Source organism: Rousettus aegyptiacus, unplaced genomic scaffold (assembly GCF_014176215.1).
Source record: "Rousettus aegyptiacus isolate mRouAeg1 unplaced genomic scaffold, mRouAeg1.p scaffold_m13_p_5, whole genome shotgun sequence".
NCBI classification, from domain to species: domain Eukaryota; kingdom Metazoa; phylum Chordata; class Mammalia; order Chiroptera; family Pteropodidae; genus Rousettus; species Rousettus aegyptiacus.
In genome coordinates, this window is record NW_023416308.1 from 112,633,695 (window position 1) to 112,659,195 (window position 25,501).

At 38.9% G+C, this 25,501-nt stretch overlaps 3 protein-coding genes across 3 annotated transcripts; all 3 read right to left on the minus strand.

Moving 5' to 3' along the window:
* Nucleotides 1-321: 321 nt before the first annotated feature.
* On the minus strand, nt 322-1,300 carry LOC107518377 (olfactory receptor 1S1-like). Its single transcript, XM_016159959.2, has one exon. It carries the CDS (start codon nt 1,267-1,269, stop codon nt 322-324), a length of 948 nt encoding a protein of 315 aa, XP_016015445.1. The 5' UTR covers nt 1,270-1,300.
* A 9,729-nt stretch (nt 1,301-11,029) lies between these two features.
* Nucleotides 11,030-11,989, minus strand: LOC107518372 (olfactory receptor 10Q1-like). The gene has a single exon (XM_016159952.2). The coding sequence runs from the start codon at nt 11,987-11,989 to the stop codon at nt 11,030-11,032; it is 960 nt and encodes a 319-aa protein (XP_016015438.2).
* A 7,941-nt stretch (nt 11,990-19,930) lies between these two features.
* LOC107518375 (olfactory receptor 5B12-like) lies at nt 19,931-20,884 on the minus strand. The gene has a single exon (XM_016159957.2). It carries the CDS (start codon nt 20,882-20,884, stop codon nt 19,931-19,933), a length of 954 nt encoding a protein of 317 aa, XP_016015443.2.
* Nucleotides 20,885-25,501: the final 4,617 nt, after the last annotated feature.

Below are 25,501 nucleotides of genomic sequence, written 5' to 3' on the forward strand. Positions count from 1 at the left end.
AATTAGAATAATTATTTTCAAAGCTGCCAAAGATAGACTGTACGCACTACATGCACTCATTATTGTCCAATTTTAAACAATCCTCATCACAGTTTTCAGTAACATAGATTAAACTCAAGACATGTTTTACGGTTGCGATTTATGGGAATTAGGGGGCTTGTTTCCAAGAACAGAGCTACATGAAAAAGCTCCAACCCCTCAGAGATTGGAATAGGAGGCAGATATTGGAAAGCTTTATTAAAAGCTGAACCATCACAACTATGCCACAAACTCTGGACAGAATCGTCCATCTGGTTATGGGGATAAAAGGAATTCTAATGCCTAGGGCATCAAAGAGAAAAAGCTCTTCCTGTTAATAAGCTTTCTCAGGGCACCTTTCATGTCTTTGTTCCTCAGGCTATAAATGAAGGGGTTCATCATGGGTGTCACCACAGTGAATAGTACTGCACCAATCTTATCTTTGTCATCAGGGTGAGTGGATGAGGGGAAGAAATAAACCCCCACAATTGTCCCATAGAAGAGCAATACAACTGTCAGGTGAGAAGCACAGGTGGAGAAGGCTTTCCTCTTTCCCTCCGTGGATGAGATTCTAAGCACAGCCCTGATGATGCAAATGTAGGAGAAGAGGATGAGGGCAAAGGGGAAAGTGATGACTGATAAACCCACGATAAACAGCACAAGCTCGTTGATCATTGTGTCTGAGCAGGACAGTTTGAGCAGAAGGGCCAAGTCACAGAAGAAGTGTGAAAGAGTGTTGCTCTCACAGAACCACAATCGAAGGAGCAGAAGAGTGTGTGTCAGGGCAACAATATTACTGAGGACCCACGGAACAACTGTGAGCAAAATGCAGGGCCTGGGTTGCATGATGGTCATATAGTTCAGAGGGTGGCAGATAGCCACAAAACGGTCATAGGCCATGACTCCCAAGAGGAAATTGTCAATGACGACAAACACAATAGAAAAGTACATCTGTGTGATGCAGTTCTCATAGGAGATGGATTGACTCTTGGTCTGAATATTCACCAGCATTTTGGGGACTGAGGTGGAAATGGAGGAAATATCAGCAAACGATAGATTAGCAAGGAAGAGATACATTGGGGTGTGAAGGCAAGAATCCAAGCCAATGGCTAGAATGATGAGCCCATTCCCAACTACTGTGACCAGGTACATACCCAGGAAAAGCACAAAGAGGAGCCTCTGATGCTCAGCCTGGTTGGAGAGCCCCAGGAGGAGGAATTCAGAGATGGTGGTTTGGTTTCCTTGATGCATGTTTCCGCTGATCTGAAGAAAAACACGGGGTCTTCATATCTCACAAGGAGCCCTGATGTGGGGTTCAGCTATAGCCATTGAAGAGAAAGGGGCACCCCCTCTAGGTTGGAGGGGAAGGAAGCGGGGAGAAAAGTTTACTTAGTAAGCAACTGTGTCAGCAGTGCAGAGCTTCAAAAAATGTCTTAGAAAGAAAAGACAAGACATGATAGATACTTTGCAATGAATATGTTTTAAACTCTAATATAATTCTAAACGTGATTCCATAGTTAGCTCCAAATGCCCCAAATTAAGGACACTATATAAGGTGTACTCCATATTCTAAAGATGCCAAATATCCCTGAAAGAAATACTTAAAAATGAACAATCCAATCATAAGACTTTTCCTACCTTTCATCCTCATCCTTTAAATCTAAGAAGACAGAAATTTGAGAAATCATTAAAGTGAAGAGTTTGGGGAAGTAGAAGCAACTGGGAGAAAATTCACTAAGCCCTGGGATGATTTGGGTTTGATCAGAATCCGGAACTGGGTGTTTTTGAGTGACAATCTCCAATCTCACCTTTCTATCCCACCTCTTCCATCTACCAGCGTTCCTGCACAAATTATGCTGAGTCCCTGAGGTACCTGCCTCATTCGTTAAGAGCAGCACTAAAGCCTAAAAGGCTTACCTCTGAAAAATGGTAAGATCTCAGGAAGCTGCTGGAATTTAGACCCAATAACTTGTTGACAGGGTAGCAGTGGGGAGACTGAGAGCTACTCTTATGTGCTTTCTACAGCACATTTTCCCCTAGAACCAGAGTCACTGTGTTGGGTTCCCATGGGGCATTAGCTCCTGCTAAGTCCTTTGGGATTATATCCCTGAAGTGTTTTCCTCAAGACCAACAGTTGTTTTCACATCCCAATCTCCATGAGGTAAATGAGGAACAGGCAGGCAGCCCTGCTTTTCTGTTTGTTTGTTCATGTTCAGGTGCCTCTTCCTACTTGCGACTTCCTCTTTGTGATGTAGTTGGTTACTGCTCTTCGCAGCAAGTGAATTGTGTGCAGTGTGTCTTATGCTCCCGGTGAGATGGTAAACATTTTGAGAGTCCTTTCTCTGTTTCCTCTCTAGTGCCAAATAGAGGGGGAGCACTTAGTAGATACTATGAGAATTGAGTTCAGTTCTTGTACTAGGGGTTATGACTCCAAAGAGATGCTATTTCTAATGGAAGGGGACAGTCTATGGCTTCTGAACTGCTTGAAAGGATGTCCGTGTAGGAAGGGAATCTGGGGACTTAGTGATTCAGCACTCAGGGCTCTTAGATGCAAACCAAAGAAATAAACTCTGGCTTTGTAATATTGCAAAGAAACATCTTGAATTGACGTCAAGTGCTTCTTAGATATACTGTTCAAAAGACTGGAAAAACAGACCTTCAAATGGGCAGGAACAAGGGAGTGTATAGCCAGAGACACAGCTCAAATCAGTTTCTCCCTTCTTCTAACGCTTGCATGCGCTTCATAACAGTGCAGCAAAAGCAACAGCTAAGCACGTCACAGTCCTCATGTCTGTAGCTGGCCCCAAGGCTCTATCTGATATTTTTTAATCTCTTTCCTCTATCACTCCTTAGATTCCCTCAGCCTTGGTTTATCATACTTTGACTGATGTGGATTGTTTTCTGTCGGACCCAGAAATTTTTCCTTCAGGGGTACAAGTTCTCAGTTGTCCTGACCATTTGGTTTGTGGTTATTGCTAACTGCTCATTGCAATCTTTCCTCCAGAGTTCAGATTTGCAATCTTTCCTCCAGAGTTGCTCATTGCAATCTTTCCTCCAGAGTTCAGATTTACTCTGGTTCAAGGTTGTAGGAACAGGAAGCACATTTTCTGTGCTGCAAAACTGTGCAGCTAGAACTTGAATGTTAGTCCTGTCTAAACAGAAGAACTTGGAAAAATCTCCTGAGCTTGTGACTGCATTTTATTTGGTTGATGTTTTTGATGAAATATTACTTAAGCCTTACGCTATATCTTGTTCTGGCCTAAGTATTATGAAAAAGTCACGAGGGCTAACGCTCAGGTTCTATCAGTCAATCTACAGATGCAACATGTATGCAAGAAGCAAGAGTTTGTACTTGTTGAAGGCAGGTGGAGACAAGCAAAATGGTTGCTGTAAGATATCAAGCATAGTAGGGGAAATGCTGCAAGAATTCTAAAGATGAAGAACTACCTGTGGCCTGGGGTAGGAAGTAAATATTTTATGGAGGAAGTGAACCAGAGCCATTCTTCTAAAACAGGTAGGTTTTATATGGGTGGGGAGATACAGAGAGGGATTTTGAAGCAGGTGCATGGTACGAGTGAAAGCCAGGTGGTGGGACTATGCATGGCATGTTCTGGGTTCAGCAGAGAGACTAGTGTTGCCAAGACTGAGATTTATACAAAGAAGTAAGAAATAAAGTTGTAAAGTTGTAACTTGGGGCCTGACCCTCGCATACTTTTGATGTGAGAATAAGGTGTTTAGATTTGCATTTACCAGCTCCTTACCAAACATTTCTAATCACTCATAGATTACACAAAGCAGAGTAATTCGACGAACAGTCGTAGAACCTAGAGCTGACAGGCACCACAAAGGTCTGATAGAACATCACTCATTGTACAAATGAGTAAACTGATCCCCAGAGGGATTAGTTTTGGCAAAACCAGAACTAGAATCCACATGAAGTGGTTCCTAGTCCAATAACATCAGGCTGATGTAGTAGAAAGAGCAGGGACTTTGATATAGGACAAATTTGGGGTTGAATTCCAGCTCTGTCACTTAATGGGTATGTGACTTTGGTCATGTCACTTAACTCCTGAAGGCTCCTCTTTTCATATCAATAAGCTGGTGATGATGTTTGTAAAATGTCTGACTTGGTCCTTGGAACATAACAGCTCAATAGATTTTAGCTTTTCCTCTTTTTTTACTCCTAAGGTATAATTTAAGAGCTCTCAAACCCCAGCCTTATTAGATAAATGCTAATAAAATCACCAAGGGCTCAGAAACCACACATCTATAGAAAGGCCTGGTTGAGACACAGGTGTGCTAGGGTCTGGAACAGTGAGAGATAGGAATGGAGAAGAACTTGAATATATGAATCAGTCAGAGAAATTATCCAATGATGAAAGCCCATTTCATATGTCAAGCATAAAAGACCAAGGAAAAAGAGTGCAAAGGAGATTTTAAAATAAAAAAAAAAATAGATGGACTTACAGTGGATACAGAAATTGGATTAACGAATTGTGGTATATTTATACAACAGAATATTACTCAGGAATTAAAAAGAACAAATTGTTGAAACGCATAACCACTTGTATGAATCTCAAAAACCTTATGTTAAGTGAAAGAAGCCAGACACAAAAGAATATATTATGTATGAGTTCCATTTACATGAAATTCCTGAATGGACAAAACCTATTAGTGAAAGGAGTCAGAGCGATGGTCGGTTAGGCAGGGAGAAAAATTGATGAGAAAAGAACACAAGAAAATTTTTAGCCAATGAAAATATTTCATTGTTGAATACAATTGCCCAAACACATGGAAATGAACCAATTGAGAGCTGTTTATTGTATGCGATTTACACTTCAGTTAAAACAAAACAAACTCACCGCTTTTTCCTTTTTGCTTCAAGTGAGGTTTGAGTCTATTATCATATCATAGTCAATGAAAAATCTTTTCTTGCCCTATCTTTTCTTTCAGATAAGCAGAGGTGAGATGTTAAATCTTCACTGGGATTCTGGAAGCAGAAGCTAGGAGACAGTGTGGAGCCAAGGATGCTCCAATGAATGATAACATCCAGAGCGAAGGTTCATCCTCCCAAACAGTCTAACAGGAAGTTAGTCCACAGTGGACAAGATAGAAGAGACCAGATATGTGGCAGGTTCTCAGAAATAAGACCCAGGATAGAACAAGCCAGTAGCAGGCACTTATGTATAACCTTAAGGACTTGCTTGAGGCTCGTAGCCTCGTATGTGCACATGGGAGGGAGTTGTCAATGTAGACATTTTGGAATTAGAGTTCCCAAGAACACCTTGGTCATAGAAAAAACAATACTTGGTATATACCTTCTTGGAGAACACACAGAACTTACCAAAACTTATACTGAGGAAGACAGGGGCATATCCTACACTACGATCTTGCAGATATTATTCTTCTCTAGAGAAAAAAAGGTGGACTTATAATTGTGTGCTTATTTCCCCAATAGTCTTTAAACTTCTTGAAAGTAAGAATTTCGTTTTTGTCTGTGGATTCAAACCTATACCCCAGTGCCTGCACACAGAATGGTCCCTTCTTCATCCCCAAGCCACCGACTCTCAACATTCTTCTTCTTATCCTAAATTCCTGCCCTCTCTACCGTTTGCCTATGTATTTTCCCTTCTTCCCATGAACGTTAGATCCATGGAGTCAGGGACTTTGGCAAATAACAGGTTCTTTTAAAATATTTGTTTAAAATAAATAAATAAATGCATAGTAAATATTTATTAAAGGAATTATTGCATTATGACATAGAGGGGTGTTTCTAAAATAGTTTTATAGCAATCACCAAGTACATGGTCTGCACTCTCTGGGGATGGTTATACAAAAATCTGCCCATCTCTGTTGAGTAGCCTCTTTTCCAAAGCTATGAACACCATACTGTTTCCTTCTCATGAGAGTTGGATTGAAACCAATAAGGAGCAACTAGGCAAATTCTCAAATTGAGTCTGCCCAGGAAGTGCTCTTGTGTAATCTCTCTCATTCAATCATTTCTTCATTTAGCCATTTCTCCATCTACACTTATTGGTTGTAATTAGACATCACAGACACGCACAAACACACACTTCCTACATGGTATCCTTGGTCTTCAATATGGGAGAATTAAAAACTGAGAATTTTTGGAAATGCATAAAAGCATGTCATTCTTAAAATATTTTCAACACTCTTTACTTATTATAGGTATTTAAATTTGTTTAATAACTATACCACTAGGTATATTAGTATATACCAAGTACTGTAGACTATAACAAATAACCAAACACTGGAAAACTACCATGAATATTATTGGGTGGTATTTTAATAACTAAACATTCAGATCGCCCAATAAAATTAATAGCCCTACACAGAATCACATGTCAAAATTGCCTATTTAAGGACTTACTTGCTTCCAAAATTTGTTATTTCTTGGTACATCGCACACAGGATTTGTTTAAAATATCCTAAGCATTTAAACTTGTGAATATCAATTTTATTTTCCAGAATGACTTACTGTTGGCAGCAGATGGGACCACAAACACACACCTGGAAACAGCAGGCTGGGTGCTTGGATCATGACAGCTTCTCTGAAGCACTTCTTGTCCTGGTTCCAGAAATGTAGACCTAACCTTTAACTCTGCATGTCATGTTTTTTGCTCTTGCTTTCCCTCGACATAATTCTTCTGAATCTATCATCTCTTTATGTTGATTATTATGCTATGATTCTTGCAGGAGAAGTATAATACTTTCCCCAACTTTCCTGATTTCTCAACTACTTGGATTTAAATTTGAATTTAAAAATAAATACTTATTTTTTTTTTTGAGAAACACTGACAAGAAATTTCCACATAGAAACACTACTCCCACCACTGTGACTAACCCTTCCTTTCATCCACCAGTTAAACCATAAGAAAAAAGTTGGAAAAATCCACCATGGCAACATACAAGTGATATTTTCGACTTGTTGTCTGGACTCAAGGTGCTTATTGATTCGTAGTGGAGACATACATTCAGTTAACTACACTACATGATAAAGTGTATTTTAATAAAATTCCATCAGGAGAGGCATAGATAGAGAACATCAATGGATGGAGAGGTTACTTTCTGGGCAAGTCAATACCAAGGACAGACTCACAAATCCGAAAGGTTGCATGAGGGACTAAGCAGTGTTTTGAAAAAAAGAATTTTGAAAGAAATGGTGAAGATACAGGAAAGGAAAAGTGAAGGAAACCTAAAATAGTTTTGCAGGTTTTGACTTCCACTTATGTTACCAGGAGGCTACCTTGTTATGGGTGGGCATCATTTTCTCAAGCGAAACATCATTGATCGACATTTCGGTTCCATCATTTGACTGATGATATACTCCACTCAGTGTTCTAACTCCAGAATCTAATAAAAAATTTAATGGAAAGACTCTCATTTAAGGAAATAATTTTTCACTGAGAAGGAGGAGGAGATCATTCCATTCAGCTAGAATAGATACAGGAAGGTAACTGGGGGAGCCCAGTAATTCAGTTGAAAGGATTGATCAAGCCTTCAGGGCCTTCTTCCCAACAGAGTACTATTTCATCCTCTTCTTTATAAGTTCCAAGTTAATTTTCTATATGATTTGTGACGTTAGATACAAATGAAAGGAGTCATGAAAACACAGTTGCAAGCTTTCCTTTTGTTGGCACTCCAGATAAGCCTAACACAAGCATACCTCCGGTTGATTCATTATGTTCTGTGTGACTTGGCCCGGATATGTTCATATGCAACTTGCCAACCAGAGGGTTTTGCTCCCCTTCTCCAACATCTAGTTGGACCAAAGACATTTCTAATATATTAAGTCCAAGACTGTTCCCAGAATAAATAACACTTTGTAGTTCATACTCCGTATTCTCATTGGCTTAAAAATTTTAAAGCATCGAAAGTAGTTTTGAAGAGATAAAAGAGTAACCAAGACAAAAAATGCTAAACTAGAAAAAATATGACAAGTGAAGAAGGATCATGCTGTGCCGATGAGGGGTTTATGTGTTAAATAAATCTATATGAGCCTCAGAGGACTTTTAAAATTATTATTTTTCTGATATAAGAGGAACACAGTCATATTTTGAAAAAGATGATTTGAAATGTATTAGTTAACGAAGAAGAAAAATATCCATAATTTTACAAATCACAGATAATAACTGTTAACTTTTTAGTGTTTTTCTATTCATCATTATGCATATACATTTTTATAAAATTGGGCTCTACTATAAATATAGATTTGTATCTTGCTTTTATTATTTAGTTAAAATGATAAACATTGCACCTTATTATTAAATGTTAATTTACATACAATTTTAAGTATACTGTGTTTAGGCAACCAAAATTGGAAGATTTTAATAGCTTTTCATTTTGTAAAATTAAGAAATGGCCCTATATTTTTAATCTGCTTGACTCTTAATTTTTTTGAGGTATGGTTTTAGAATAAGAATCACTTAATAAAAGACTATGTGAAACTAATAATAAAATAAAAATTTAAAAAATTGTTGTAGAAAAAAACAAAGAAATGAGAAAATACTCCCAATATAGCATTAAGTAGGAAAGTCAGGATATAAAATCTATGTATGATAAATAGCAATATGATAAATATCCCTATCAATATCTGTATCTCTACATATAGAACCAGGAGAAAAGAAAGGAAAAAATGAATAAAGAAAATGCACCAGAAAACAAAAAAAAGAAACTTTTGAAGATTTTGTTACACTTAGACATCTGGCATTCAGAGGATTACACCAATTTCTTAGATCAGTTTTAACATCCACTGGCAAACACTCACTCTCTTCCTGGACTTGAGGTTAACTAAGTCAACTTTAGGGGCGGGATCAGATCCCTGCCTGACAGTTGTGGCGAGGTCATTCTCATTGAGAACTGTCCCCGATGCCCTCTTCAGCTTATTGGTCCTCAGGGCGTAAATGAGAAGGTGGAGCAGCGTGGTGTCAGCTGCAGGCAGCAGAGGGGAGCGCCGATTCTCCTTGAGGATTTATCTGTGGTCCTGGCACAGGGACAGGAAAACGGACAGTCATCCAACAGCGGGACCTTGCTGAGGTAGGAGGATCAGTGGTGCCACCTGCTGATTGGATCTCTGAGCAGCAGCCATCAGGAAGACGTAGGAAGAGGCGAGAAAGCAGAAAGGGCCAAGACAGCCTGGAAGCCACCAGCATAGCCGGCTCCTGCAGGCGGTGCTGGCATCCACCGGGGCAGTTTTCCACACTCTGGCAAGGCTGCCGCACAGAGAGCGCCTCGTCAATGCGTGTTCATTCCTGAGCACTCCCTGGCCTGGCAGGAGGAAAGAAAACCCAGGTGGCCAGTTGGGATGCATGGAGTGAAGGCAAATTGTTGCATTAAATGAGCTATAGTTTGCCATACATTTGGATCTAAAACAACCATAAAATATATGTCTTTGTCAGAATTCTATGTCTTAAATGAGTAGTCCTTACCTGAGGCATCTTTCACAGGATAAATTAATATCATTGCCTCTTCAAGAGGCAGGCGGCCTTAATGTATCAGTGTCTTTATTCACAGGGTGTGCGAGGTGGGGGTGGGGTCCCAGACAGAGCAATTGCCTTGGGTCAGCTGTGGACCCTTAAATGAAGGCTAGCAGACTAGAGCTCTTACACTGAAGGTTTTGTTCAGATTTTTCAAATCGATTCAAAACACTTCTGGAAAATGACTACAGACTGTGAATAACATGGGGCAAATACGGCGAAATAAAAATCTCAATTGCAAAGTGTGAGAAAGTTGGTATTAAAATTCTACATGCGTAATTTGGATGGAATTCATTATCACAGCGACCTTCAGATACCCTCTCTCCCCCAACCCCCAAGCCTTCGGTTGGTGTCAGAGGCTGATACACGGATGATGATATTCTTCAGAGCACCTTTGACTTCCTTGCTGCGCAGAGTGTAAACCAAGGGTTGAGTAAGGGGGTGACAAAGGTGCTCTACTCTTTGTTATCTGCCAAAAAAGAAAAAAAGAAAAAAAAGATCCTGCTCCCAGAATGCCTTTGGACTCAAGACTGCAACATCAGCGTCTGCTGGAATTTCCAGCCTCTTTGCCTGGGATGAACAATTTGGACTTGTCAGACTCCACAATCACCTGAGCCAATTCCTTAAAATAAATGTCTCCTTTATATATATATGTGTATGCGTGCATGCAAGTATGTGTATATATAGATATATATATAGATATATATATGTATATGTATATATATGTGTGTGTGTGTATATATGTATGTATGTGTATTTATATATGTGGATATATACATACACACACACACACAAACACACATACATTTTATTGGCTCTGTTTCTCTGGAGAACCCTGACTAATATAGAGGATGACCTCTAGAAAGTTCGACCATACCACTTGATGACTCACTCTTCTTTTCTGACAACTTAAGGGCCTTATGTTAGAAATTTGAAAATTACTCTCAATGCATTTTAATTCTTAGAGCAAATTGACTCTGCTCTGCCTTCCCTGACATATTTGCACATTCCTGGATTAAAGGTAGAAGCACAGATTAGACCAGCACACAGGGACTGCTGTTACATGCCAAAGAGGTTTAATGAAAGAAATGGGTAAATTTGCCAGGCAGTTATTTGTCACGCTTTAAAGACAAATACAACAGAGGACATATTAAGCTAAGTGAAATATCTTTACAGACATTTTTCATCCAAAGTGCTGGTCAAGGACTCAATTAATACTATTGCTTCTCAGGAGAAAGCTTCCGAGATAAGAAAGTTGCTTCAGAAGACATGTAAACGTTTAATTTGGGGCTAAATAAACACAAGCAGCCTACCGTATCCCTGTCCAGTTTCCAAAGTTTTAAACTGTCAAAGAACTTCAAAAAATGAGCTTGAACTATAGCGACTAAGTGTATTGGGAACATAGAATTAATGAAAAGACAAACTGTAGAGAAATGAATGTAAATCTGGCATTTGTATGTGAAAGTTTCACTGTTGTCACATGCTCACGATGTCCTTCAAGTCCCCCTAAAGCTTCAGGGAGCTCTAGTTGTGCCTTTGCCACTGATGACTTTTTTTAGTGCACCTTTGACATCCTTGTTCCTAAGGGTGTAAATCAGGGGGTTGAGTAAGGGGGTGCCAAAAGTGTAAACGAGGGCAAATTGGCGGTCCTCATCCACCGAGGAGCTAGACTGGGGACGCATGTAGACCAGGGCACAGAAGCCATACTGTAGCAAGACCACGGTGAGGTGGGAGGAGCAGGTGGAGAAGGCCCGGCGGCGGCCCTCGGCCGAGCGAATGCGCAGGATGGCCAAGGTGATGAACACATAGGAGATGCAGATGAGCAGGAAGGGGACGGTCAGCACGAGGATGCTCACGACATAGAGGACAGCCTGGTGCACGCGGATGTCCGCGCAGGCCAGCCGCAGGACGGGAGGCACATCACAGAGGAAGTGGTTGATCTCCCGGAGGTGCCCGCAGAAGGGCAAGGTGAAGATTAAGGATGTGAGCTGCACGATGAGGAAGAGCGCCAGGCCCAGGGCGAAGGCCACCATCTGGATGCACAGCTTCTGGGTCATGATGAGGGTGTAGTGTAGCGGGTGGCAGATGGCCACATAGCGATCATATGCCATGATTGCCAGGAGAAAACAGTCAACAGTACCGAGCGTGAGAAAAAAGAACATTTGGGTCCCACAGCCAGCCAGTGAAATGGGCTTGCGGGCCCCCCAAATGTTGGAAAGCATCAAGGGCACCACAACGGTGGTGTAGCTGATTTCTATGAAGGACAGGCTGGACAGGAAGAAATACATTGGAGTGCGGAGGGAGCTGTGGGTGCACACCACCCAGATGATGGCCGTGTTGCCACAAAGGATCATCAGATAGAGGAGGAGAAAGAGGAGGAAGAGGAGAGCCTGGAAATGGGGGGCGGTGGTGAACACGCGGAACACGAACTCAGTGGGGCCGGACTGATTGAGGACGGCGCTCCTAGCAAACATGTCTCCTGCAGAAGAAGAACAGAAAGTCCTGACTCTTCCTGGGCTGAGCTGACTTATTGCCTGAGTAAAATACAAGATTTTAGGTTTTGTTTCCGATATGGGAGTTTCCTAACTGTAATAAAATATGCGGAATAGTATTCCTTGGAAATTTTCATATGTATGTTTCTGAAGACAAAGAAACAGACTTCCAAAATCTTTGGAATCATCAGCCATTACATATGCACTCATAGGTGCTAGTTCTTTGCTTCCATAAGTATTTGTAGTTGTATAAATGTAGACACATATTTTACATGTTAAATTTCAAATTCTGGAACTCTTCATATTAATGTGGATATTTTGGTCTCAGAGAGAATAGGGAACACCCTTTTATTCTAATGTTATTTTAACATGTGCCAGTAATATATATTTTCTTAATGAAGTATTATCTGTAAAACTTCACTCATCAACCAAAACTTTAGAGTGCAAATATGCTGACAGGTAGAAACTTTCAATGTGTGGTAAGTGAAAACGAGAGTGGAGCAAGCCAAGTTACGGAAAGATAATGATACTAGAAATTTCCTTGAAGGGAAAAAAGAAAGAAAGGGTAACCACTTTTCACAAAGTCACCACGTTCAGCAGATTTGTATTTAAATACTTTTTATGATACAAAAATGTAGGAGATGTTGGACCAGTCTCCCAAATATTTTAAGGAAAACAAATTCTGATTAAGAGATCCTATGCCCAATCCAGTTGTCATGTATGTATTCAATTTTTTTTTTTTCAAATTTTCTGAGGTTCTGGAATTATATTGTTTCCATTCATGCTAAAACAATAACTCAATCTAGTTCATTAAAAATGAATTAAGTGATGGGTATTTTGTGATACAAAAAAAGTCGTGAGAATAAAAACAGTTATGTCTAAATATTTATTTCATAACACTAAATATTTCTATAATAATATGTAAATATCATACTGATTTTTATAGAATGATTCAGTATAAACCACATTATTATTGAAATGTGGATAATTAAAATTTATTATTTTTATATTCTTGATTTTTTTCTCAATATATATATAATACATGTCTTTACCAAAAATTAAAGAGAAAAAAATGAAAGAATGAAGTTATAGTTCAAAAGGAAAAAAACAAAAATGGATAAGGAATTGTATAGAACAAAATCTTTTTTAAAATGTTTTAAGAGCAGGATGAAACTATTAGGACAATAAATATAAATGGACATATACTTTTACTGAAATATAAAGATGTTTGGATTGAGTTAAGAAATCAAAAGATATTTTTGAGTGGCAAAAAAAAATACTGTCATGTAAAAACAATCACTCTTCCTACTCTCAAAATTTCTGGAAATTCTAAAATATAAAACAAACCGTCATCCCCAACCAAAAAAGATGACAGGGATCTGATTACTCCTATGAGAACTCCAAGGCAGCCAACTGAGTTCCTAGAAGTGATATGAAACTTTTAAAGATGCCCAATAGTTATCTTAAGATAAGCTAAAGGTGATCACTATAGATGATGGGCACAACTGCTCTATATGTTTAAGGGGGAAAAAACATAAAACGATGATATAGCATGTGTTTTTTTCCCCCCGCAAATATCTTTACGTTTTCATTCCATTTTAAAGTCATTGACATTGTAAATAGCAGGCAAGGACTTGTGAGTATGGTTCATGTAAACACACTTTAGTCTACAACGATCAGCCAAACACAGAACAGGTTTGTTCAAACATCAGAAGGCTGGTGATAAATATTTGGAATCATATGCTTTCAGTTAAATTAAGATTTTAAGAAACACATACAGTTTAAAATCCATTTCCTTATAATTGCCTTTTCCGTTAATGGATCAAGCGCTGACCCTAATTGCTTTTGATGAAAGGGCTTTTACTTTCCATAAAACACAAAAGTTTCTCTCCATACTAGCAATAATTACTTAGAACACTCCCATACCAATAGCCACACAAATAGAATGTTGATATATGTAATATTATCTTAAGACAAGTTTAAGGTGATCGCTACAGCTTTCTTTTTAATGGAAAAACTCAATATTTAAAAAATATTATGTACCTTCAAAATAATGCATATAGTTGGTGCAAATCTAATAAATCCCAAGAGAACTTGAGTGTGGACATGTGTTTGTGTGCCTATGCGTGTATTTCATAATGTGATTTTAAGTTTATTTGGAAGAGCTATCAAGTAAGAATAAATGTTCAAAAGAGAACAAGCGTGAGGCTTGCATTTGGTATAAATTGCAGCATCGATGAGAATATGTCATAAAGATATAATTTAAAAATTTCTATAAATTCAAAAACAAGTGCAGGAAAATAGAGACAGTCTATAAGATAGGAAATGCCTTTGAATATCTGAGCCCATAAGACATGGCAAAGGCAAGGGAGGAGAGGAGAGTAGTTAAAAGCATGTTTTCTGCCATCAGATTGCTTGGGTTCTGAATAATCTTGGACGATTTGAATAAAATCTCTAGACCTCAATTTCCTCATCTATCACATGGGAATGATAAGAAATGCTCTTGCCTGGAGGGTTTGTGTGGTGATATAGTGACAATAAATGAAAGACACTTAATATACCACCAGCCCCTACAGACGGTATAGAATACTGGACTAATATTTATTTTGACACTCATTTCCTGAGTTACCATTTCCTAAGTTACTGATATTTATTTTGCATGGCCAAAAATCTCATCTTCTTAAAAAGCAAAATCGTAAAGGAATTAGAAGACTACGTAGTTCAGGGCAAAACTAAGACCTCATCCCAGCAAGATTGATTATTAGAAGGTAGAGTCTATGCTGTATTCCTTGGTTCTTGGATTTCTCTCTTTGATTCTATAACAATTTCTTCACAATTTAGTAAAGGTGTTGCAAAGATATAATGCAGAAAAGACAGATTAGTTGGAACAATTCTGTTAAAAGGGTCTGACACAAATATTTGTACTTACACTCTGGATTTATACTTACAGGAGTGTGATTTGAGAAGCCTCGGAAAATGTCTACGGTCCCATATCGTCCTGCTAAAGGCACTGACCACTGTGAAGGAAATTCTTGTGATTGTTACTCCTGTGAAAGAACACACAGGCTTTAAGGCTCTTCTGCCTGCATTCTCGATAATGCAACGTGCACATCTCAGTTTCCTAGCTGACAACTTGCTGGGTTTGCATGACTGTTAATAAAAACATACAGAGAGGGCCTAGCTTTTTTCCAAAAAAAACTTTTTTTATTGTAAAATACACGTAACAGAATTTATAGTTTAAGCACTTCCAATGTATAGGTCAATAGTATTAGGTACATTTATATTTTTGTGCAATTGTCCTCACCATTATCTCCAGAAATTGTTTCCTCTTGCACAACTGCAACTTTATACCATTCAACAACTCCCCATCCACACTTCTTCGCAGTTCCTGGAAAACACTATTCTACTTTTTGTCTCTGATTTTGACTACTACAGATACCTCATCAAATGGAACATAGAATACATGTCTTTTGTGACTGGCTTGTTTCGCTGAGTGTGTCTAGCTTTTAGCAGGGGCTCGTCTCTTGCCATTTCTCCACCCTCTTCAATCCCCTGACCACTATCTTGTGACTCCAGAAATACAGAAAGTCCCTCAGCCTAGACGACTTTATCTTCCTTTCTTCTTAGCTAATTTCTACAGATTGGAGCCCAGGCGTTGGGGGCTCAAGACCAAGCATTTTGGATCTAGGAAAGAAAGACGCGAGTTTGGCCCTTGGCTTCACTCTTTTCCAGTTGCATAATGTTAGACAAGCCACACTCTGAGGTCCATTTTCCTCTTCTGAGAAGTATGGATAATTACACCCTATCCACTATGTCATTTGATTTATTCAACAGTTCTCGCATGTACTTGAAAATTCTCCCCACACTTTAAAGTGGGGATTGACAAACTTTTTCTATAAAGGACCAGGGAGTAAATATTTTAGGCATTGTGGGCCATGTTGGTTTCTTGCATATAGTGTCTTCCTCCCTCCCTCTCTCAGCACTCCCCCCAGTTCATTCTTTCTTTCTTTCGGTATGTAGGGAGGGTTAGGGGGGAGGGAGGAGGGAGGGGAGGGATGGATGGGAGGGAGGTAGGAGGCGAGCGAGAGAGAGAGAGAGAGGGAGGGAGGGAGCAGGAGGTAGGAGCAGGAGACCTCTTGCTCCATCTTTGCTCATCCCTTCCCCTTCCCTTCCTTCCTTCCTTCCTTCCTTCCTTCCTTCCTTCTTTCCTTCTTTTCTTCCTCTTTCTTTCACTCTTTTTCTTTCTTTCTTTCACTCTCCCTCCCTCCTTCCTCCCCATCCCCTTCCTTTTTTCTCTAACAGTAAAAACACATTTTTAGCTCAAGAGCCTTAAAGAAAGAGTCTGATTTTGGTCTGTAGGGTTTAGTTTTTCCTTCCTTTGCTCTAAAGTATTATACACAGTAAGTTAAGATCATTTAGGAAAAGAATAGCCAATTAGTTATTTAAAAATCTTTGAATATGTTTTCTTACCTTTTCACAATTCACTTTGTTCCATTAGCCATTAAAGAAAATTCATTTGGGGAATTTTTTTTTTTTTTTTTTGCTGAAATGCTAAAAGTTTCTACCATAGATGATTAAGGGAACTCTCCCAGAATGCTTTATCAACCTATGTATCACATTCTTTAAAGATGAAATGAAATAAGGATACATGGGCTTCAGATGTGTACAATCATCTAAAATGAAAAGTGACCAGTAGGTGATGTCCTCGTAATGTTTAGATGTGGTTGGGGAAGAGCGTGCTGGTGTTCAGGAAACAAGTCAGGTTTTCAGATGCCCTCCTTGGGACTAGGTAAGCTGAACAGGGAGAGCAGGGAAGCAGGGCTACTTGGGTTCCTCCTAAGCTGGCGTCCTGCATGGGAGAAGCAGGCTGCTCTTCTGTGTTCTCCTCTATATTCTGAGGTCATTCCTGCCTGATTTAGCCAGATAATTTAGTGCCCTATAAGATGTCTTAAAATAATGGGTCCCAAAGAGGAAGAATTTCCCCAATGGTCTTACTTAAAACAAATCCAACTAAAATTATATTTGGAAAAAAATTTCCTGGGTTGACCAACTGTGACCATGTTAATGGGCAACTTTCCACATGATGCTCACAGATAACTGCATCTGGGGACCATAGGATGGTGTCCTCATTCCTATCTATGCCTGATAGGGACCTATGGATGTTGTATTCTAGCAAATTCAATTAGTGGGGAATTTTCATAACTCATGGCACACAGAAGGCATAGAGTGCCCCAAATGACCTCAGCTGGGAAAATTAGAAGTGTTGTAAGTGGTTCGATTTGATGTTCATGGTCCTTTCTAATTTCAAAACTCTACTTTTCTTCTCCTCTGTCGGAAAGGAATGATGCCCCATCCATCACTTTTAGCTTTCTCATTTTCCCTGTCAATCATGTTTCTATTTCTCTCTGCTAAACCCCACCCAATTCTTACTTATTTCTGTGATGCTAAGTATAATTTTAACTCACCTAACCAGGTAGTTTTATTTGTTCTTTCTTAGTTCTCTCCCTTTAATGTCATGTACCATTTGTTTCCCCTGATTTTGCTAACAGAAATTTCATTTTCAACCTCTCCATTATCCTGTAATTTCTTGCAAACAAACCTTCCATCAAAATCAGGATTACTCGAGGCCTTTTTTTTGTTTGTTTTTGTTTTGGCACTAGACTACATATAATGTAATTATAACACATGAATTTGAATATTTTTTGTTACAATGATTAATTGAGAGACTCTTTTTTGACTTAAAAATCTTATAGATGAAGCATAAATAAATCAAGTGCATAGAGGTTAAGAACACATCATCTCTTTTTACCATTCATAGAACCACCATTTCTTCAAAATGCTAGATAGCGTACGATATTCATAGTGCTTTAAATATGACATAATTATGTTCACCAACAATTTTAAGGGTCAAATTGTCTTCTTTGGTAGGGTGAAACCTATCTGTGGTCAGTGATCTATATGAAAAGAGCTCAGGATATGTAGTATTTATGATAAACCAAACACTTATTGTTAGGCTTCTAGATTAATTTTGAACCATGAAACTAGATAAAATGTCCTAGGAAGTGAGGTTTTTGGTCTTTAAACCCCTTAAAGGAAGGTGTTCACTGGGGCATGCAACGTTTACAGTTTAGCTTCTTTACCTAAGTGAAGCTTCTCGTTATGTAGCACAGAGCTTCTCAAAAACAGGGATGACAAGTTTTCCCAGGTAACACAGGCTTTATTGCAAGTAGTGACAACACACCGGAGAGAACATGAGCTCTGATCCCATTTATATCCCTCTGATGACCTCGAAAACCTGTGTTGCTTTTAGTGTGCTCCAACTCAGAACTGTGGTGAGTGATAGGGAGTCTTCAGAATATCAACATTAAAGGAGATTTAAACAGTTTCAAGGAACATGCTAGATCCATGTTTTTCAACTTTTTGTCTCTAGTGTTTCTCATGCTTTAGTAACAAAGACAGTTGTGCTATACTGAGAAGACTAGTGGTTTGATATGAGAGAAATTTTTTGCCTTCATATCTTAACACTATATCATACTGTAATGGAATGCCCATTATAGTATGATATAGTGTTAAGCAGTTGTTAGCTGCTTTGGGTTCAAAATTGTTCTTTGCTACCATCTACCCACATCTGAATCTTCATTTTCCCCTCTCTGTTTGATTGCTTCTCTTAGAGTTAGTGTGGGGCCTGAATGAGATAGTGTATGCAAATAATTGAGTGGGCACTAGACGTCAATTGATTATTATCTTTTTAAAATTTTTTTAATTTTTTTTTTTGGTCTCAATCTTTTCTGTGTATCAGGCCTTGGGGAAGATGGTATTTTATAATCTCTTGATGCTCTGGCCTTATCCCCAGACCGAGTAAATCATCTTCTCTGGCAGCAGTATTTTAAGACTCTTCCCCAGATTATTGGAATGTGCAGCTGAGGTTGAGAACCAGTGCTCTAGGCTGGTGTTTCTGCGCTGCATGAGTCCAGCGATTCTCAAACCTGAGCATGCTTTAGAATCACCAGGAGGGTTTGTTAAAACACACATAGCTGGGCTGTACTCTTTGAGTTTCTGATTCTGTAGGTCTGGGGTGGAGCTTCTGAAATTGTCATTTCTGAAAAATTCCAGGTGATGTTGATGCTGTTGGTCTTTGAACCACTGCTCTAGAGAAACAGTTATCAAAGTTTGATCTGCACACCAACCACATCTGGAATATATGGGAAGATTAAGCATAAAGGCGGTCTTCCCTATCCAGACTCTCTTATATACATTTTATCTATTAACTCAGGTAAGGAATAAGTATGGATATATTTTTTGCCCTCTGCACTGTTTTTCTCTCTGAAATTCAGGAACTGAATAAATTCAACTTATATACTATCCCCTATTGTCCAAACTTACCACTGGCATTCCCACCATCAAAGCTCAGGATTCAGGTATATGTGATCATGTTACAGATTTCTGGGCTCCACCAAAGCTGTACCAAATTAGATCATTTGAAATTAGATTCTGGGGTTCTACATTTCAACAGTCTTTCAAGATCATTCTTAGAAGCATGGATGTCGGAGAACCACACTTCTATGCTATAAACAAGAATCGTGAAGTTCTTTTGAATTCTAGAAATTAAAAATGTAACTCTAGTGTCACATACTTATGAGGTTTACCTGCAAAGCACTTTAGACTAATACAGTAATGTTGTCTGGGACCTTATAGTATCTAGGATTACAGTCTTGATCTTAAGATAGAAGTAAAATCCTATTTTTGGAAAAAGACAACCCAAATTTCTCCTACCCAATCATATTCACAAACGCAAATGAAACCAGTCTGATCTGGAGGAAACTGCTCAGAAAAATTAAAGACAAAAATAATTGGAATTTAAAAACTATTGGTAAACACTAGAAGTCCAGTAGAAAATTCCCATGGTTTGCATGCTGTTTCTAATTAGTAGGTGAAACCCCAAGAAGACTTTACTTTTCTAACCACCTTCATGAGTGCACTCTTGACCTCTTTGTTCCTCAGGCTGTAGACCAGGGGGTTCAGCATGGGGATGATCATGGTGTAGAACACGGATGCTATTTTGTCTGTGTCCATGGAATGACTAGAACTTGGCTGCAAGTACATGAAGATGATTGTCCCATAGAAAATGGAAACTGTGGTTAGGTGGGATGTACAAGTAGAGAAAGCCTTCTTCCGTCCCTCAGCTGAGTTCATCCGCAGGATAGCAATGAAAATGAACACATAAGAGTTCAAGATAACCAGGAGAGTGAAAAAGATAGTGAACGCTGCCAGTGCGAAGAGCACAATCTCATTTGTGTTGATATCAGAACAAGAGAGAGCCAGCAGTGGGGGAATGTCACAGAAAAAGTGATTCACAACATTGGAATGACAGAAGAAGAGGTGAAAAGTGAAAGCAACATGTATGGAAGATTCCAAGAGGCCACAGATGTAGGGGCCAGTGATGAGTATGGCACACACAGTACTCGTCATGGTGGTGGTGTAATGAAGGGGTTTACACACTGCTACCTGGCGGTCAAAGGCCATTGAGGCCAAGAGGAAACCTTCAGTAGTGGCAAAAGCTGCAAAGAAGAACATTTGGGCAGCACATGCATTGTAGGATATGTTCTTATCTCCTGTGAGAAACCCTACAATTACCTTGGGAGTGACAGCTGAGGCATAAACACAATCCACCAGGGAGAGGTTACTAAGAAAAAAGTACATGGGAGTGTGGAGTCGAGAGTCCAACAGAATCAATATGATCATCCCCAGGTTCCCAAGCAGAGTCATAAGGTAGATGAGAGAGAAAATGAGAAAGAGTGGGATCTGTAACTCTTGGACATCTGTTAACCCCACAAGAGTGAATTCAGTCACCTCTGAAATGTTCTCCATTAAAGTCATTCGGGTACAATCATGAAAGGCACCTATGACAAGACGAACAAACACAAGATAATGCTCTATGATGGTTATCATGGGAACCGAAATGTGAACAGTCTTTTGCTCACATATTGTCAGCTTCCTGTCAAGGTCAGGAGCCCACGTGCAAGAAGTTGGACAGAATAATGATTGGGTCCAGGGGACAAGGGGGTTGAGTGGGGTCGTTTACCTAAAAGTGGAATGGAAAGACACTGGAATGTCCCTGCTAATTGTGGCTCCCAGATGATGACTTGGGGACACATTTTAGCTTGCTCATTGAATAGCATACTCTACTACCTTAAATCACAGAGGACTCTTCTTTTTCTCATTTCATGTCTTTATAGTGCCTATAAAATTATTTCAAAAAACATTATAAAGTTGTCAAAAATTGTTTTGCTTGCTATGGCTCAAGAAAACCATTTTCATTTCGGCACATGGCTTTTGTAGCACAACTATAACTTTACTTAATTAATTTATTTACAGACCTTTGTCTACCTTGATTGTAAGAAACCTAAGGCCATTAGATGATCTTCAAACAAATCTAAAAAAATAATTACTGAAATTCTTTCATGATTTTATGAATTATCTCTGGATCCTATTCTTCTGGTGGCTTTCCCCCATCCCCAGCTGAATTAAGGTATAAATTACATATAATATTGTATAAGATAAAGGTGATTTGAAAAACATATATTGTGAAATGGTCACCATAGTAATGTTAATTAAAAAAGTATCACTTCACATAATTATTTTTATGTGTGTGCAAAGAGAACATTTAAGACCTACTCTCAGCAATATTCAAATACATAAAGTACTGTTTTCATAATTAGTTGACTCTTTTTTTTTATTAGTTTCAGGTATATAAATAATGGTTAGGCATTTGTATAACTTATGAAGCAATCACCCTGATTACTCTAGTACCCATCTGGCACTATACATAGCCATTACAATACTATTGACTGTATTCCCTATGCTGTACTCAACTTTCTGGGACTGCTTTGTAGCTACCAATCTGTACTTCTTCACTCCTTTACCTTTTTCCTCAGACCCCCTATACTCCTCCCCCCTGGCAATCACCAGTTTGTTCTCTCCGAGAGGACTCTTTTTCACAGCCATATCTTGCAAGCACCCTTGTCTAAGATATATACGTAAAAAGCTTAATTAATAGAAAGTAAAATACAGGAAACATTTTGTAAGTTGTTAGTATGTGATGCTGACAAGCCCTGTCAAGCACATTTCCCGTCTCTGAGGGACGCCTCACCAGCCAGTTCATAAGAGCTGAAAATGTAGGGTGATTTGGAGCCCTGCTTTAGGGTCACCCACACTTTTCTTTCTAATTCATGAGAGTTGCTACTACTGCTGCTACTATTACACCAGGCAGAAGAAACATCATGGGTTAAAACACAAAGTGCTAAACACGATGTGTAAACTGGCGACTATAAGCAGATAGATACTAATAAGTAAAACACATGGCACAATCAAAATCTCAGTTCGGATGGGATGTGAAAACAGTAATTGGTACAAACCAGTGAGCTAGGATTGAACCTAAAAGAAAGAGAACATAAAGATGTTAGATTACAGACATAATGCAACCATTTAGCAGAAGATCCAAAGTATAACACAAGAAAATACTCTCTTTTCCAGTTGTACAGATGTGTCATTCACTGATTAACAATTGGGATGGCATGTGGCCTTGGGAACATTACTTACCCTCTGAGAATCTGTTTCATTGTCCATGAAATACCCAGTTCATGAAATACGAACGTATCTATTTCACAGGCCTATGGAGCCCTACTAACACAATGCCTGGCACATGGAATGTATTCAGTGTTAGCTCCCTCTTCTTGTTCCCCACCTGGCTGGTTTTGCACATAAACCAGCTCTGCACCAGGAACTGGTGGCAAAAAATGAAAAACATGAGTCCTTACTTTTCAAGGGCGTAGAGTGAGCCAGATCTACAAATTAATGCCCCCAAAGTGTTAAGTACCATAATAAAAATACATAGAAAGTGTCACAAAATGATCATTAAAGTACCCAGGATATGCCAGAACACCTACTGACCGTGAAGTTACTTCCTCTTAAAACTGGTTTCTCAGTTCTTACATGTCTGTGTTTGCTAAAGCTGCCGCAGTCAGTCCAAATGCATAAACATGTGAATCTGATTAAATGTATTTTTGAAAAAAAAGTAATTTGTGTATTTCACTGGCACACTAAGAATGGCTAAGGTCGTGACTAAATTTCTTATCTCTACTTTTGTAAGTAGAAAAGGACATAAAACAGCTCCTTTTGATCCAGAAATTCAGAGGTATAGGGGTGTGAATAGTATTGTACTGCAAACGCAGGTCAAATCGAATCGTTTTCCTGTTGATAATCCATTGGGTGTAGGTCTGACATTTGGCCAGAGCTTTTTAATTCCCAAGATGAAAAGCATCCTCTGTCTCCCTCATTGGCTGCTACCCTGCTTTGATGTGACAATGAATATAAAGCTTCTTGGAAAAGCATAAAAAATAGTAACACTTTCAAATTCGGAAATCTTAGCTATTCCTTTCCATAGTCTATCTCATCTCTTCTGGGTTACCACAAAATATTCAGCCAACAATGTTGAATGTGCAAACTCTGACATTCCTAAAGAAAATGACTTTATAGTTGAGATTCCCAAATAGATGTTGGAAGTTTTACAACTCCCGAAATTCAGAAAGGAGACCATGATATTTGCACTGCTTCAACTATAGCATGTTCTAAAATAAATAATAATAACAATAATAATAATAATATTTAGGAGGCACGTTCTTTCTTTGGAGTCTAAGCATCACCCCCATCATTTATATAAGACATCTAACTTCAATAAGCATGGATATCTGGATGCTTTAGAGCAGTGCAGTAGATTGGAAGGAGAGGTGGACTGGAATTGAGAAGTCAGCTATCTAAGGAGGTGAATATGATCAAGCCATTTAACCTCACAGGAATTTATTGTCCTCGTTTACAAAATAAAACCTGTTGGAACTTCTAGAACCTCTTCCCATTCGAATCCACTCTCAGTGTACGTTTTCTTGATACTCACCTTTTTCCTAGGAACAGACAAGTGAGGGTACAAAGCAGGAGCACGGAAAACCTTCATGCCTAGATTGTTGACCAGAAGTCCACATCCAGGAGAGCATCATACTGGAGAAACTCCTGCCCCACCGGTGGAGCTTTGTGTTGTGAAACATAACTTGCTCTTGTGCTCTTGCAAATACCAAGGCAGAGACAATGACCTTTTCACAGAACAAATCTTGGGGGGAGACATTTAGTGGCATGTGGATAGAAGTCTCAGGAGGCTCCTGATCCTTAATTGGCCCTCCCAATCTGAACCTGCCTAGAGATACCAGAAGATCATGTTTATATGTAGCTAGCTAAGAGTGCCAACGGAGACCTGGGGGAATGGAAGCTTAGGGGGAAGAGCCTCCAATCATCAAATCAGCAGTGCCACAGCCAAGTTAGGCAACAGAAATTAAAACTCATGGAAATCTCTGGTTTAAGTGATGACAAGACCTTATGCAACTTTCTCCTATAGAGTTCTTTCTTAAAAGGCTACAAATCTCCCCAGGATTTTATTTTATTTTTTAAAACACAATATACCCATTCATCTTACCACTACAGTCTTAGTCTAGGGATATTTTTGGGGGGGATTTTTCCCCTTATTTTTAGAACTAAGGAGATGTGGATCCATTCTTTTCTCTGCATAGTCATGTCTGATCCCAAACATCCAGGCAGAATTAACTGGTACAGGTGTGAGCTGTGCAGTCATGTATCCTGCCTTCAGATCCTAATTCTGTCCTCTGTTGCAGGGTGACCTTGACCACGGTATTTAATCTCTCCAAAGTTCAGAATATCACTTAGAAAAGTGGAATAATAATATTGTGTATTCTTCATAGGAGAATCCTAAGAAGAGAACGAGATGACATATACATATGCTTTCTAGCACAAATCAAGAGATCAATGCATGTATTACTATTTTATCATCAATGAAAAATGATATACCTTGCGGAACAAAAATAGTAGTGTTTGAACATTATCTGCTCTACATATTTCCTTGCCTGTTTGCAGTGAGGTAGAACCATGAACTAGTTCTGTATAATGAGCTGGAGAAGAAGTGATATGTGTCAAGTTGAAGGAAAGAGAAGTCGGTGTACATCTGTGTAATGCTTCTCTCTCTGCCATGGTAACTGAAGACGCTGCGTGTTCCAGAGGGTATAGCTACAGATGGTAAAGCCTCGATTTACTTGGGTGCTTAAATGCACACATGCAGAGGCACCTCTGCTTTCCTGGACAACATGTGATGCACATGTAGTAGTAGACATAAGATAAATCTTCGTTGTGTTAAATCATTGGACTTTTGGGTAGCTTTGCTACTCTAGTATGAATGACATAGTTTATTCTGTTAAAATAAAAACACATATATAAAAATAAAAACATATATAATAAACGATGTACTTTTTTTTTGGTCTGTGTATCTTTTTTTTTTTTTAACAGAGCCTTGAGTACTTGTCCTCTTATTAATTATTCCTTCTTTTATAATAATAGCTTTATTGGTATGAAATTAACACACTAGAAAAGGCACTCCTT